The sequence below is a fragment of the Coregonus lavaretus genome (assembly GCF_964263955.1).
Source record: "Coregonus lavaretus genome assembly, chromosome: 37".
NCBI classification, from domain to species: domain Eukaryota; kingdom Metazoa; phylum Chordata; class Actinopteri; order Salmoniformes; family Salmonidae; genus Coregonus; species Coregonus lavaretus.
Window position 1 is genome coordinate 8,517,478 of NC_140024.1, and position 13,144 is coordinate 8,530,621.

Here is a 13,144-nt window from a genome sequence, read left to right on the forward strand (position 1 = left end):
AGCCATTTTCCATACCAACTAGTTATGCAGTGGGTTGAAAAGCTCAGCAGAACAGAACAATGTACATCTGGGACAGTGGTATGCCCCTGTTGACCGACAACTAGCCTACAGAAGTTAAAATGGGACACTTGTTTATAATGTTTTGAGTGTGCCGGAAGGATTGGTTCTGTCAGTGCCAAATGTTGGCACAAAATCATCCACTCATGCACTGTGTGAAGCAAACTCAACCAGAGTGTGTCACTATGTGAATCACACAAATCTGACCTGGGATGGTTTGAGTAGGAAAGTCATATGTGTACATCTTTTACATGACTCAGGAATTGCTTAATGCACCATGATTAAATAAATGGGATGTCTGTTTGAAATATTTATACCTGTCCTGTGACATTTTTTATGAATGGTTTGCTCATGTCTTCAGAGACATTAATTTGAGGAAAATTCGAGTATGTGTCCTAGTGACGACATCCATGAGCCATCCCAGTCCTGGTTTTCACCTCACTTACCTTTGTGAGGATAGGATAACTAACGGAAAGATGCCCGGTGAGCAAGATGCATCTTTTATGGATTTACCCCTTCTCTCTCTCTTTCTCTTCCTTTCACTCTCTTTCTTCACATTCTCTCTATTTCAGGTGGAGCAATTCAAACAGGACCCCAGCCCCTCCAAGTGCCTGCACTCAATATTCAATGTAGACACAGGAGATGAGATTCTGTCCTACAATGACTACCATCACCTACAGGTACACACTCTCACAAACATTGACAGCTTTGATGCTGTGTAGTGCAGTACCCTATAGATAATGAATGAAGTCCGAACGGATTCCGGTCTTACATTCTTCACCATTGTAAATACCATCTCCCTGTCTCCCTCTGTCAGATTGATGCCTTGTCCCTGTTCCTGCTCTATTTGGTGGAGATGATCTGCTCCGGCCTCCAGATAATCTACAACACGGATGAGGTACGGCCCACTGGCCAAGTCACATGACCTCTCTCTCAGAAAGAACACATCTGTCTGCAGAGCATGACTCTTACACAACATGGCTTCTTCATAGTGATTTAGATACGTTGATAATACTTTATTGATCCCCAAGGGGAAACCCTGTGTCAGCAGGGAGCAGAAACAAACATACAGACTACACTATAAACAACATAAGCCAAGGAAGCTCATATGTGCCAAAGTGCCCTGATGCAGTCAATAGTAATAGTAGAGGCAGAAGTTGAATAAGCAGTTGTTAAAGGTGCATGCATCTTTAGAAACACAACAGTTTAAATGTGATGATTTGATGACTATATAACAGTTTTGAAATTCAATACACCTGCCTCTCGACATTGAAATTATGAGCTAGCTACACTAACTTATTCAGTACTCCTTTTCATTAGTGAGCAAGTTATTGAGTTGGAGCTATAGTAAAACGCCCAGCTAAAGAAATAGTAACTCATTTGTAGTAGTGGTACTTTAAGGTGGCTGAAGCAGTAGTGCTGTTCATTCTCTGTCTCCTGCTTTTATAGCCCTTTGGGAGATTTGAAATCCATTAATTCCATCTCTTAATTCAGTTGTCTGCTCACTGGGAGCTTTTAGGCACGGGGTGAAATTATTGCCTTCAGAAAAAGCATTTGTTTATCCAGACTTGTTTGGCTTATCTTAAAAGATAGAGCTGTTCTAGAACATTATGCCATGAAGCAATTACAGTGAACATTCACTTTGTTTACAGAAAAGGAAGCCCTCACAATAAAAATAGTTTTTTTTTCTCCCAACCGCAAACAAATTGCTTGTGTAGCTTCAATGTGGCCAGTCCTATTTGCAAAGCAGACCTAATTTGCCAATTTAAACAGTGCTTATTGAGCTGGATACTACAAATAAAGAGCATGAAATCAACGTGCATGCATCATTTTATTCATCTACATCAGAACAAATGAGCAGGAAATAGGACTTTTAATGTGTGTTATTTCTGCACTGCATTTAAATAATACCAAAAAAATATATCATTAGTCCAATTTTGTCTCTTAGCAGTCGTTCAGTATATTTTCCTGACTGAAAGTTCAGTTCAATTGAATCTTCATTGCAGTATTAATACAGGTACAGTAGATGCTTTGTGTGTGTGTATGCGGCCATTTGTGACAGTAACATTCATTAAGATACTATCAAGATACCAGAAATATCTTCCATCGTTAAGACAAATGGAAAAATCATATGCTTCATTATCTAAATATTGAAAGAGCGTGGGTGACGGAGAGGAACAAAATGGTGCAGTTTGAGGCAGGTGGCAGAGTGTAGGGCAGGCCCTGGAGATAGGAGTGAGAACAGGTGGGTCTGAGCAAGTGTGAGGTCGTTGATGTTTCTGTGCGTCTATATGTGGTCTTTTGTATGTGTATGTTTTGTATTGTGAAAAAATAAAAAATAAATGCCATAAAGATCCTTACTTGAATCATTCTATTCAAGCCCCAAATAAAATAACCCACAATGTCCCTATTTCAGTGGCTCTGTTTCGGCCCCTGTCTTCCCTCCTTGCCTGCCCCATTTTTGTACGCTTTAGGCCCTCTCTGTTTCCCTCCGTTTAAATTAAAACTGTTCTCAGTCACATCTCCCCCGGTACTTTCACATTTTTCCTTCATGGCCTCGAAGTCATCATTTAAATATTCTTTGAGTTTCCTTCTCTCCTGTAGTCTCATTCTTCTGCAAAAAGGAGAGCCATTCCTGCTTGTTCCAGATTAAATTAAAGACATGGTTTTGACTACCCATGTGACTGGGTGATGTTTGTCTTTTAACACAAGTGTTAATGCCACCAATGGCCAAATGTTAATGTATTTTGTTGAATAAATAACTTACAGACAATTAGCATGAAATGGGAGTTATTGGAGAATAGCTTATTCCATTTAAATGTGAATACATTCTTCAGAAGTTGTGTGAGCTCTTGACAATATGATGACACAGTACAGTATAATTCCAGGGAGAAAGCGTTCTATGTTGAGATTGAGAGATGTGACATTGTTGTGTTTTCTACCTCTGCAGGTATCATTCATCCAGAACCTGGTGTTCTGTGTAGAGAGGGCGTACAGAGTGCCTGACTTTGGCATGTGGGAGAGAGGGAGCAAGTACAACAATGGAAGCACTGAGCTGCACTCCAGGTCTGTCTTTCCCTCCTCTAGTGAATACATTGCTAGACAGTCTCCACACATGGAATGTGTTCATCTCGCCTAGAAAACAAAGAGAGTATATTTCCATCAGAGTTTTTAGGGTGGTAAAGGCAAAGGGGAAACCGCGCATGTCGATGGCCTATCATTCGAGCAGTAGATCTACCTCTCGCTCTCTCAAGACCTCGATAATGATTCTGTTTCCTCTGTCCCTTATCTCTGGAAAACATTGTTTTCGCCTAAAGAATGCAGGAAAATTGGTTGCAATTTACCACCATTTCCTAGTGAAAAATGACACTTTATATTCTATACAGACAATAATTCGATACCATGTCCGTTAGTCAAATTCAGAATGACTGATTTGAAGTTCACTTTCCATAATACACATTAATATCCAGTATGTAAATAGAGAACAATTGCAGGGGCAGAATTTAAATTGTACATGCAAATACTTTCTGAGTTCATTATCTTAATGCGGAGTCATTCACTAAGTTTCAGGCACAGTTACAATGGGGAAACAACAGTTCCATTAACTCAGTGTACCAGACTGCCGATGGGTAGGCAGGCCTGTGTGGCTGAGTGTCAGAGAAAGCTGTGATAAATGTCTTCATCTAGAGACTTCAATCATGACATTCAAGCTCAGCTGAAAGGAAAATGGAAGTCATTATAAAACAATGTTAATGTCATCAATCATAGATGGTATTGAGTTTGTGCAAAAATGGCTAAGCTGTAGTGCTATCGAGCTCTTGGTTACCCCTTGGCAATCTCTTACCAAGTAAAAGATATAGCAACCTAATTATAGATGTAATATGTAGTAATAGTTTGCTTTGTTCAAAAATGTTCAACTGCATTATTTTTTAACCCTGACTGCACTCATTGGGACGTGTTCACAGAAGCTGTCAATATCAGTCAGGATTAATTACAACATAGAATACTATGTTACAGTATGTATGCTTCTCCCTTTTGTGAAAATAGTATTACAAGATACTGTGTTGTGCTTGTAGTCTGCAACTTGTTAATATTTTTAACCAATGCCACCCTGCTCCCTGAAACTACAGCACCATGTGCATATTCATTTTTTTTTTTTTTTACTTTCGACCAAGGCGTCACACTCACTCAGAAGTGTTGACAGCTCTTAGGCATATTTTTCAGGCAGGTTCAGCCAGAAAATCAATAGACTTTCAAAAAGCCTCATGTTGCTTGATTGTGATCATTGCGGATGATTTCGTCAGAGAGAGAGCTGAAGTTGTGTTTCGGAGAGCTGGTTCTCTTATTTTCAGCATTTTTGTATCGATTTGGGCTCTGTTTGCGGTATTGAACACCTTTTTATTTGTCAGCATATCTTGCAACTATCCTTGCCACGTTTTCGTCTTCATTTTATAGAGAGATATTAAGAGGGAAAGGAAAGCAAAATGACAGAGAAATTGACTGCTGTTTTCTCTGCATAGTAAAGTGGACTATGATTACAGCCCCCTCCCAGCAACAATCATATCTATGAGTCACCTGTTTGTATTAAATTATAAAAGCATTCAAATGTATGGTTGTAGGCGTTTACAGTATACAGTGAGGGGAAAAAAGTATTTGATCCCCTGCTGATTTTGTACGTTTGCTCATTGACAAAGAAATGATCAGTCTATAATTTTAATGGTAGGTTTATTTGAACAGTGAGAGACAGAAAAACAACAACAAAATCCAGAAAAATGCATGTCAAAAATGTTATGAATTGATTTGCATTTTAATGAGGGAAATAAATATTTGACCCCTCTGCAAAACATTACTTAGTACTTGGTGGCAAAACCCTTGTTGGCAATCACAGAGGTCAGACGTTTCTTGTAGTTGGCCACCAGGTTTGCACACATCTCAGGAGGGATTTTGTCCCACTCCTCTTTGCAGATCTTCTCCAAGTCATTAAGGTTTCAAGCCTGACGTTTGGCAACTCGAATCTTCAGCTCCCTCCACAGATTTTCTATGGGATTAAGGTCTGGAGACTGGCTAGGCCACTCCAGGACCTTAATGTGCTTCTTCTTGAGCCACTGCTTTGTTGCCTTGGCCGTGTGTTTTGGGTCATTGTCATGCTGGAATACCCATCCACGACCCATTTTCAATGCCCTGGCTGAGGGAAGGAGGTTCTCACCCAAGATTTGACGGTACATGGCCCCGTCCATCGTCCCTTTGATACGGTGAAGTTGTCCTGTCCCCTTAGCAGAAAAACACCCCCAAAGCATAATGTTTCCACCTCCATGTTTGACGGTGGGGATGGTGTTCTTGGGGTCATAGGCAGCATTCCTCCTCCTCCAAACACGGCGAGTTGAGTTGATGCCAAAGAGCTCGATTTTGGTCTCATCTGACCACAACACTTTCACCCAGTTCTCCTCTGAATCATTCAGATGTTCATTGGCAAACTTCAGACGGGCCTGTATATGTGCTTTCTTGATCAGGGGGACCTTGCGGGCGCTGCAGGATTTCAGTCCTTCACGGCGTAGTGTGTTACCAATTGATTTCTTGGTGACTATGGTCCCAGCTGCCTTGAGATCATTGACAAGATCCTCCCGTGCAGTTCTGAGCTGATTCCTCACCGTTCTCATGATCATTGCAACTCCACGACGTGAGATCTTGCATGGAGCCCCAGGCCGAGGGAGATTGACAGTTCTTTTGTGTTTCTTCCATTTGCGAATAATCGCACCAACTGTTGTCACCTTCTTACCAAGCTGCTTGGCGATGGTCTTGTAGCCCATTCCAGCCTTGTGTAGGTCTACAATCTTGTCCCTGACATCCTTGGAGAGCTCTTTGGTCTTGGCCATGCTGGAGAGTTTGGAATCTGATTGATTGTTTGCTTCTGTGGACAGGTGTCTTTTATACAGGTTACAAACTGAGATTAGGAGCACTCCCTTTAAGAGTGTGCTCCTAATCTCAGCTCGTTACCTGTATAAAAGACACCTGGGAGCCAGAAATCTTTCTGATTGAGAGGGGGTCAAATACTTATTTCCCTCATTAAAATACAAATCAATTCATAACATTTTTGACATGCGTTTTTCTGGATTATTTTGTTGTTATTTTGTCTCTCACTGTTCAAATAAACCTACCATTAAAATTATAGACTGATAATTTCTTTGTCAGTGGGCAAATGTACAAAATCAGCAGGGGATCAAATACTTTTTTCCTTCACTGTATATATGTAAGGCTCTACAAGTCAATGGGTGTTAGTTTTGGGTGTCATGTGCCTTATACAGTGGGGAAGAAAAGTATTTAGTCAGCCACCAATTGTGCAAGTTCTCCCACTTAAAAAGATGAGAGAGGCCTGTAATTTTCATCATAGGTACACGTCAACTATGACAGACAAATTGAGATTTTTTTTTCCAGAAAATCACATTGTAGGATTTTTTTATGAATTTATTTGCAAATTATGGTGGAAAATATATATATATAAGATTTCTGGCTCTCACAGACCTGTAACTTCTTCTTTAAGAGGCTCCTCTGTCCTCCACTCGTTACCTATATTAATGGCACCTGTTTGAACTTGTTATCAGTATAAAAGACACCTGTCCACAACCTCAAACAGTCACACTCCAAACTCCACTATGGCCAAGACCAAAGAGCTGTCAAACACCAGAAACAAAATTGTAGACCTGCACCAGGCTGGGAAGACTGAATCTGCAATAGGTAAGCAGCTTGGTTTGAAGAAATCAACTGTGGGAGCAATTATTAGGAAATGGAAGACCACTGATAATCTCCCTCGATCTGGGGCTCCACGCAAGATCTCACCCCGTGGGGTCAAAATGATCACAAGAACGGTGAGCAAAAATCCCAGAACCACACGGGGGGACCTAGTGAATGACCTGCAGAGAGCTGGGACCAAAGTAACAAAGCCTACCATCAGTAACACACTACGCCGCCAGGGACTCAAATCCTGCAGTGCAAGACGTGTCCCCCTGCTTAAGCCAGTACATGTCCAGGCCCGTCTGAAGTTTGCTATGGTGCATTTGGATGATCCAGAAGAGGATTGGGAGAATGTCATATGGTCAGATGAAACCAAAATAGAACTTTTTGGTAAAAACTCAACTCGTCGTGTTTGGAGGACAAAGAATGCTGAGTTGCATCCAAAGAACACCATACCTACTGTGAAGCATGGGGGTGGAAACATCATGCTTTGGGGCTGTTTTTCTGCAAAGGGACCAGGATGACTGATCCGTGTAAAGGAAAGAATGAATGCGGCCATGTATCGTGAGATTTTGAGTGAAAACCTCCTTCCATCAGCAAGGGCATTGAAGATGAAACGTGGCTGGGTCTTTCAGCATGACAATGATCCCAAACACACCGCCCGGGCAACGAAGGAGTGGCTTCGTAAGAAGCATTTCAAGGTCCTGGAGTGGCCTAGCCAGTCTCCAGATCTCAACCCCATAGAAAATCATTGGAGGGAGTTGAAAGTCTGTGTTGCCCAGCGACAGCCCCAAAACATCACTGCTCTAGAGGAGATCTGCATGGAGGAATGGGCCAAAATACCAGCAACAGTGTGTGAAAACCTTGTGAAGACTTACAGAAAACGTTTGACCTGTGTCATTGCCAACAAAGGGTATATAACAAAGTATTGAGAAACTTTTGTTATTGACCAAATACTTATTTTCCACCATAATTTGCAAATAAATTCATAAAAAATCCTACAATGTGATTTTCTGGATTTTTTCCCCTCATTTTGTCTGTCATAGTTGACGTGTACCTATGATGAAAATTACAGGCCTCTCATCTTTTTAAGTGGGAGAACTTGCACAATTGGTGGCTGACTAAATACTTTTTTCCCCCACTGTACATAGGGGTTTCATAAAAAGTGTAACCAAACCCCCCTTTTATAAAGTATCTATATAAAGTAACCTGTGCATGTTAGCCTTGCATGTAATAATATAACCTGGAGCTATGGAACAGAACAGAAAATGTGTAGGCTACGGTATTTCAATTATAAATACTATAGACTGTGCTTAAAGGTTTATATTGGGTTTCTAAAACATGTTCTTTTTTTCCAGTTCTGTGGGGCTGGCCAAAGCTGCTCTCGAGGCTATCAATGGATTCAACCTGTTTGGGAATCAGGTATTTGATTTATTTTCTAACTTCATCAACGTTCTGTCTAGAGACCCAGACATTGTCCTCACTTACTCTGAAGATAAGAGTTTAGGATTTTAATGACCGAACTGTGTATTCAGCTCTGGTGAAACAGCGTCTGATGCATTAAGATTGCATTATAGATAGTGTGTAACTGATTTATATTTCAAATCGGGAGTCCCATTACATCTCCATCCATCTTCAAGATCTTATTGATGATCATAGCACAACAGTTCTCAGAGAAATATTGAATTCATCTGAAGCCGGTGATGTGATGTAAATTACCTGATTATCATCATTTTTTCTGTGTGTGGAAAGTGAACTATACACTCAGGGGTTTTATTGAGTGGGCTTGTGTTGTACTCAGGGCTGACTAGCTAGATGTCTATGCACTAACGGCTTTGATAGATTACTGGTGTTCCCATTTCCTTGATTTCCTTGCTCCTTACTGGATCAGCCATTTGTAGGCTTGATTTATTTTGGTGTGTAGAGGAAGTAAAGACAGGAATGTGAACATGCATTATATGTGCAAATGGATTGGAAAATGGAAATATTTCCACTTAGCATTCTTGTTTTTCTCAAAACAGGTTTCTTTCTTTTCCATTTTGTTCTTTTCCATGCACACAGCACGATGCATTTCAAGCAAATAAAGCATATCAACTTCATTGTGTCCCATGTGAACCTCCCATGAAAGAGAAAATCTTACCTATAGTGATATACAGTGCCTTCAGAAAGTATTCACACCCCTTTACTTTTTCCACATTTTTACTGTGTTACAGCCTGAATTTCAAATGGATTAAATTGATATTTGTTTGTCACTGGCCTACACACAATACCCCATAATGTCAAAGTGGAATGATGTTTAACTTTTTTTTAAAATAAGTAAATAAGTATTCAACCCCTTTGTTATGGCAAGCCTAAATAGGTTCAGGAGTAAAAATTTAAGTTGCATGGACTCACTCTGTGTGCAATAATTGTGTTGAACATGATTTTTGAATGACTACCTCATCTCTGTACCCCACACATACAATTATCTGTAAGGTCCCTCAGTCGAGCAGTGAATTTCAAACACAGATTCAACCACAAAGACCAGGGAGGTTTTCCAACGCCTCACAAAGGGCACCTATTGGTCGATTATTTAAAAAAGCAGACATCAAGTATCCCTTTGAGTATGGTGACGTTATTAATTACACTTTAGATGGTGTATCAATACACCCAGTCACTACAAAGATACAGGCGTCCTTTCTAACTCAGTTGCCGGAGAGGAAGAAACTGCTCAGGGATTTTACCATGATGCCAATGGTGACTTTAAAACAGTTAAAGAGTTTAATGGCTGTGATAGGAGAAAACTGAGGATGGATCAACAACATTGTAGTTACTCCACAATACTAACCTAATTGATAGAGTGAAAAGAAGGAAGCCTGTACAGAATAAAAATATTCCAAATCATGTATCCTGTTTGCAACAAGGCATCATGTTATGGGTATGTTTGTAATCATTAAGGACTGGGGAGTTTTTCAGGATAAAAAAGAAACGGAATGAAGCTAAGCACAGGCAAAGTCCTAGAGGAAAACCTGCTTCAGTCTGCTTTCCACCAGACACTGGGAGATGAATTCACCTTTCAGCAGGACAATAACCTAAAACACAAGGCCAAATCTACATTGGAGTTCCTTATCAAGAAGACAGTGAATGTTCCTGAGTGGCCGAGTTACAGTTTTGACTTAAATCTGCTTGAAAATCTATGGCAAGACCTGAGAATGGTTGTCTAGCAATGATCAATGATCAATGATAGTCACTCTGATGGCTAAAAGCTTTGGTCGGCATGTTTGAAAGCAGCATACATAATGCATTGTGCAGAAACTGCTTAGATTGTATGTTTTTTATCTTAATGTGAACACTGTTGAGGTATTAGTGAAGAAACGTGCCCAGGAACATTTGTAACAGAAATGTATGAGGTGTGTTAATCCAACGATGGTACAGTAAACTAACCCAGAAAAAGCACTCAGGCCCTCATCTCAACAGAGGGGGTTGTGGGTAGGTAATCATAATGTGGGTAAAGAGTTTGCAGTCTAACAACATGATGTGGTATCGAGGTGATTGGATGGCCCTTCATGGTTGGAGTGCCCCCGCACTGTGCTCAAAGCATAGAAAAACACAATGCTTTTTAGCTTTGTACCCAAAAATATCAAATGGTTGTGTAATACTGACTCTTTTGTAAGAGTAAGGTTGTAATATTGCTGCTTTCGAAGCTGGTTTTGCTCTGCAGAGGCGGTAGGTGAGATGTTGGAGGCTCTGAGTGTGTGGCTTTCATTTAAATGTTTAGTGTCCAGCACTTCATCCTCAGAGCTGAATTCACAGTAACATAAACAAACAGGTATTCTGCTATGTGGAGAATGTGCTATGTAGTGTGTGTCTGTGTCTGTGTCTGTGTTTGTGCGTGTACACGTTGGTAGGTGTGTCCGTGCGTGAGCGAGTGTCGAAATCAAATCAAAGGTTATTGGTCACATACACATATTTAGCATGTAATGATGTAAAATGTAGCAGATGTTATTGCGGGTGTAGCGAAATGCTTGTGTTTCCTGCGTATTAAGGCTTCTTTTCAGGGAGCTAGTGGAAGTGGTGGTGACAGCTGTAGTGTGACAGGCCTGTATCAGGCCATGCTGGGAACAGCCAGTAGCTGCCATCCATGCCCTGCAGTCCCATGGCTCACTACTGGCACTGTTCAAAGGCATGGACGGAAACAAATGGTGCTCGAAGAGGGAATAAATATAAATATGTCCTAGATGTTTCTATTTTTTTAGTTCTGATTGGCTGTGAAAGTCTGTTTTCGACCAGGTTTGATATGTGCATTATGTCCAAACATTTAAGCATGCAGGCTACGTTGAGTCTTGCATAGTGACAAAACGGAAGCACTACAATTTTCATCCACAGCGAAACAGTATCAGACCTTGTCTGAGCCACGTCAACCTAACAACCACCAGTGAATATGACTCTTGTCATCTCTGTTGTTCTGCAGGGTTGCTCTTGGTCTGTCATCTTCGTGGACCTGGATGCCCACAACAGGAACAGACAGACACTGTCCTCCCTCCTACCCAGAGAATCCAGATCCCACGTGAGTAAAGATAATTAAACCACTCATTGCTAAATACCACTGTACCAGGTATGATGTATTGGCTCAGTGACCAGTCCAGTCTCCCAGTTCACCAGTATAGAGGGCAATAATCATTTTTCTCCGGTAGTAATAGCAACTAGACAGAAAAGTGCTCCAGTAAATGAATTGGTTTAATTAGGGGAGATCGAAGAAATGCATTGGAGCTACAGCTACAACATGGGCTAATAGGAGGGAGAGGTGGGGTTGGAGTGAGAGAGGGCTGGAGAGGAAGGGGTTGAATGGCTGAGGGGAGGACAGTACAAGGCTTATGCAAGTAAAACGTTGAGCATCTTAATTATATATGAGTCTCTTGCTAATATGTTATTAAATGTCAGCCCCTTTAATGTTGGAAAGTGGCCATTAGCAGGGAGAGAGTGGGTCGCTTAACCCTTTACCAACTAACTGGAGACAGCTGGCACATGGGGGGTGAAGAGTTTACTTAAGAAATGATCAAAAGCGGGTATCTGTGTTTTAATGTTACACATTTTAAACCCCCTTTGAACCCCAATACAGAATACGGACGCTGCCCTCCTGCCCTGCATCAGCTACCCTGCGTTCGCTGTAGATGACGACGCCCTCTACAGTCAGACCCTGGACAAGGTGGTGCGCAAGCTAAAGGGGAAGTACGGCTTCAAGCGCTTCCTGCGTGACGGCTACAGGACCGCCAATGAGGACAAGAACAGGAGACACTACAAACCGGCTGAGATGAAGGTCTGTGGTTTAGTTTAAAAGCCAACCCTACAGACTGATTGTGATGACTAACATGCGCTACTCTGACGTGAATTTTTCAATATCAGCTCTTAAAACGCCTTACACTAGTGGGAATTGGTCTATATGGATAGGGCTACATTGAAATGTTTCTTACATAAGAAATATGGAAATGCATAACCATGGTAGCAATTAAAAGGGAACAGTTTGGACATTATGGGAAAATTATTAGACTAAACGTGAGGACACAACAGTTTACCTGACACGAGTGAATTCAAACATTACACTGTTGATTTTATGTGCATTTGACATTTACTGTACTTTTCGCCGCATTTGTTCATAACAAAATCTGAAAATACTCTAGATACATTCAGTAACATGAACATTTGAAAAGGGTTTGAGTGAGAGGTCTAACTGGTGTTTCCAAGTGGCCACACACCTCTCCAAAGTGTTCACAGTTCCTAAGTCATTTCAATGCACTTTTATGACTCAAAGAAGATTCTTCAACTATAAGGTGCTATTTTGAGCTCTCCTAGCTGTGCCGTTGAGGAACTAGAGCAAGCAGACTTGTAGTTGTTTTCTTTAGAACACAGCCCTGTATCCCCACCCGCCTTTACACAATTACGATCCATTATTATAAATCGCAATCTGGGTCAGGTAGGTATCATTTGAAAGCTTGTTCTATTGCCAAAATTACTAGCTAAATTATAAAATACGATCTTGCAGTCTTAGGCTATCACTAGGGAATTCAGAGAAGTAGATCACAATTTTGATGCGCATAGAATGGAATCACGACTGCATTCAGATGCGTGGTCCGTGGCAAAGTTTCTTCACGATACAACAAACAGGCTCATTCTGTTCAGGACAACCCATGATATAACACCATGTAATCTTGTAACTGCACATCAAACATAGTGATTATACATTTTGACACTGCATATTACATGAGTGTTATGAGAAGGAAATGTGTAGTGCACATTAGGACTCAGTGTTTTGGCTTGCTTGTATGACATCAAAGCGGTATTTCTTATAATCCTCAACATAGAGTCCTCGTAATTTACAGCA

The 13,144-nt window shown here is 40.9% G+C and overlaps 1 protein-coding gene across 3 annotated transcripts in view; it reads left to right on the top strand.

The window, feature by feature from the left end:
* Nucleotides 1–13,144, top strand: part of LOC311111631 (phosphorylase b kinase regulatory subunit beta-like) — a 67,361-nt gene that overhangs the window by 17,195 nt on the left and 37,022 nt on the right. For all 3 annotated transcript variants that reach the window (XM_084154405.1, XM_084154404.1, XM_084154403.1), the window contains 6 exons: nucleotides 630–737; nucleotides 875–955; nucleotides 3,008–3,123; nucleotides 8,145–8,208; nucleotides 11,237–11,332; nucleotides 11,885–12,082. In XM_084154405.1, coding sequence (XP_084010531.1) covers nucleotides 630–737; nucleotides 875–955; nucleotides 3,008–3,123; nucleotides 8,145–8,208; nucleotides 11,237–11,332; nucleotides 11,885–12,082 — 663 coding nt within the window. The remainder of the gene's footprint in view (nucleotides 1–629; nucleotides 738–874; nucleotides 956–3,007; nucleotides 3,124–8,144; nucleotides 8,209–11,236; nucleotides 11,333–11,884; nucleotides 12,083–13,144) is intronic.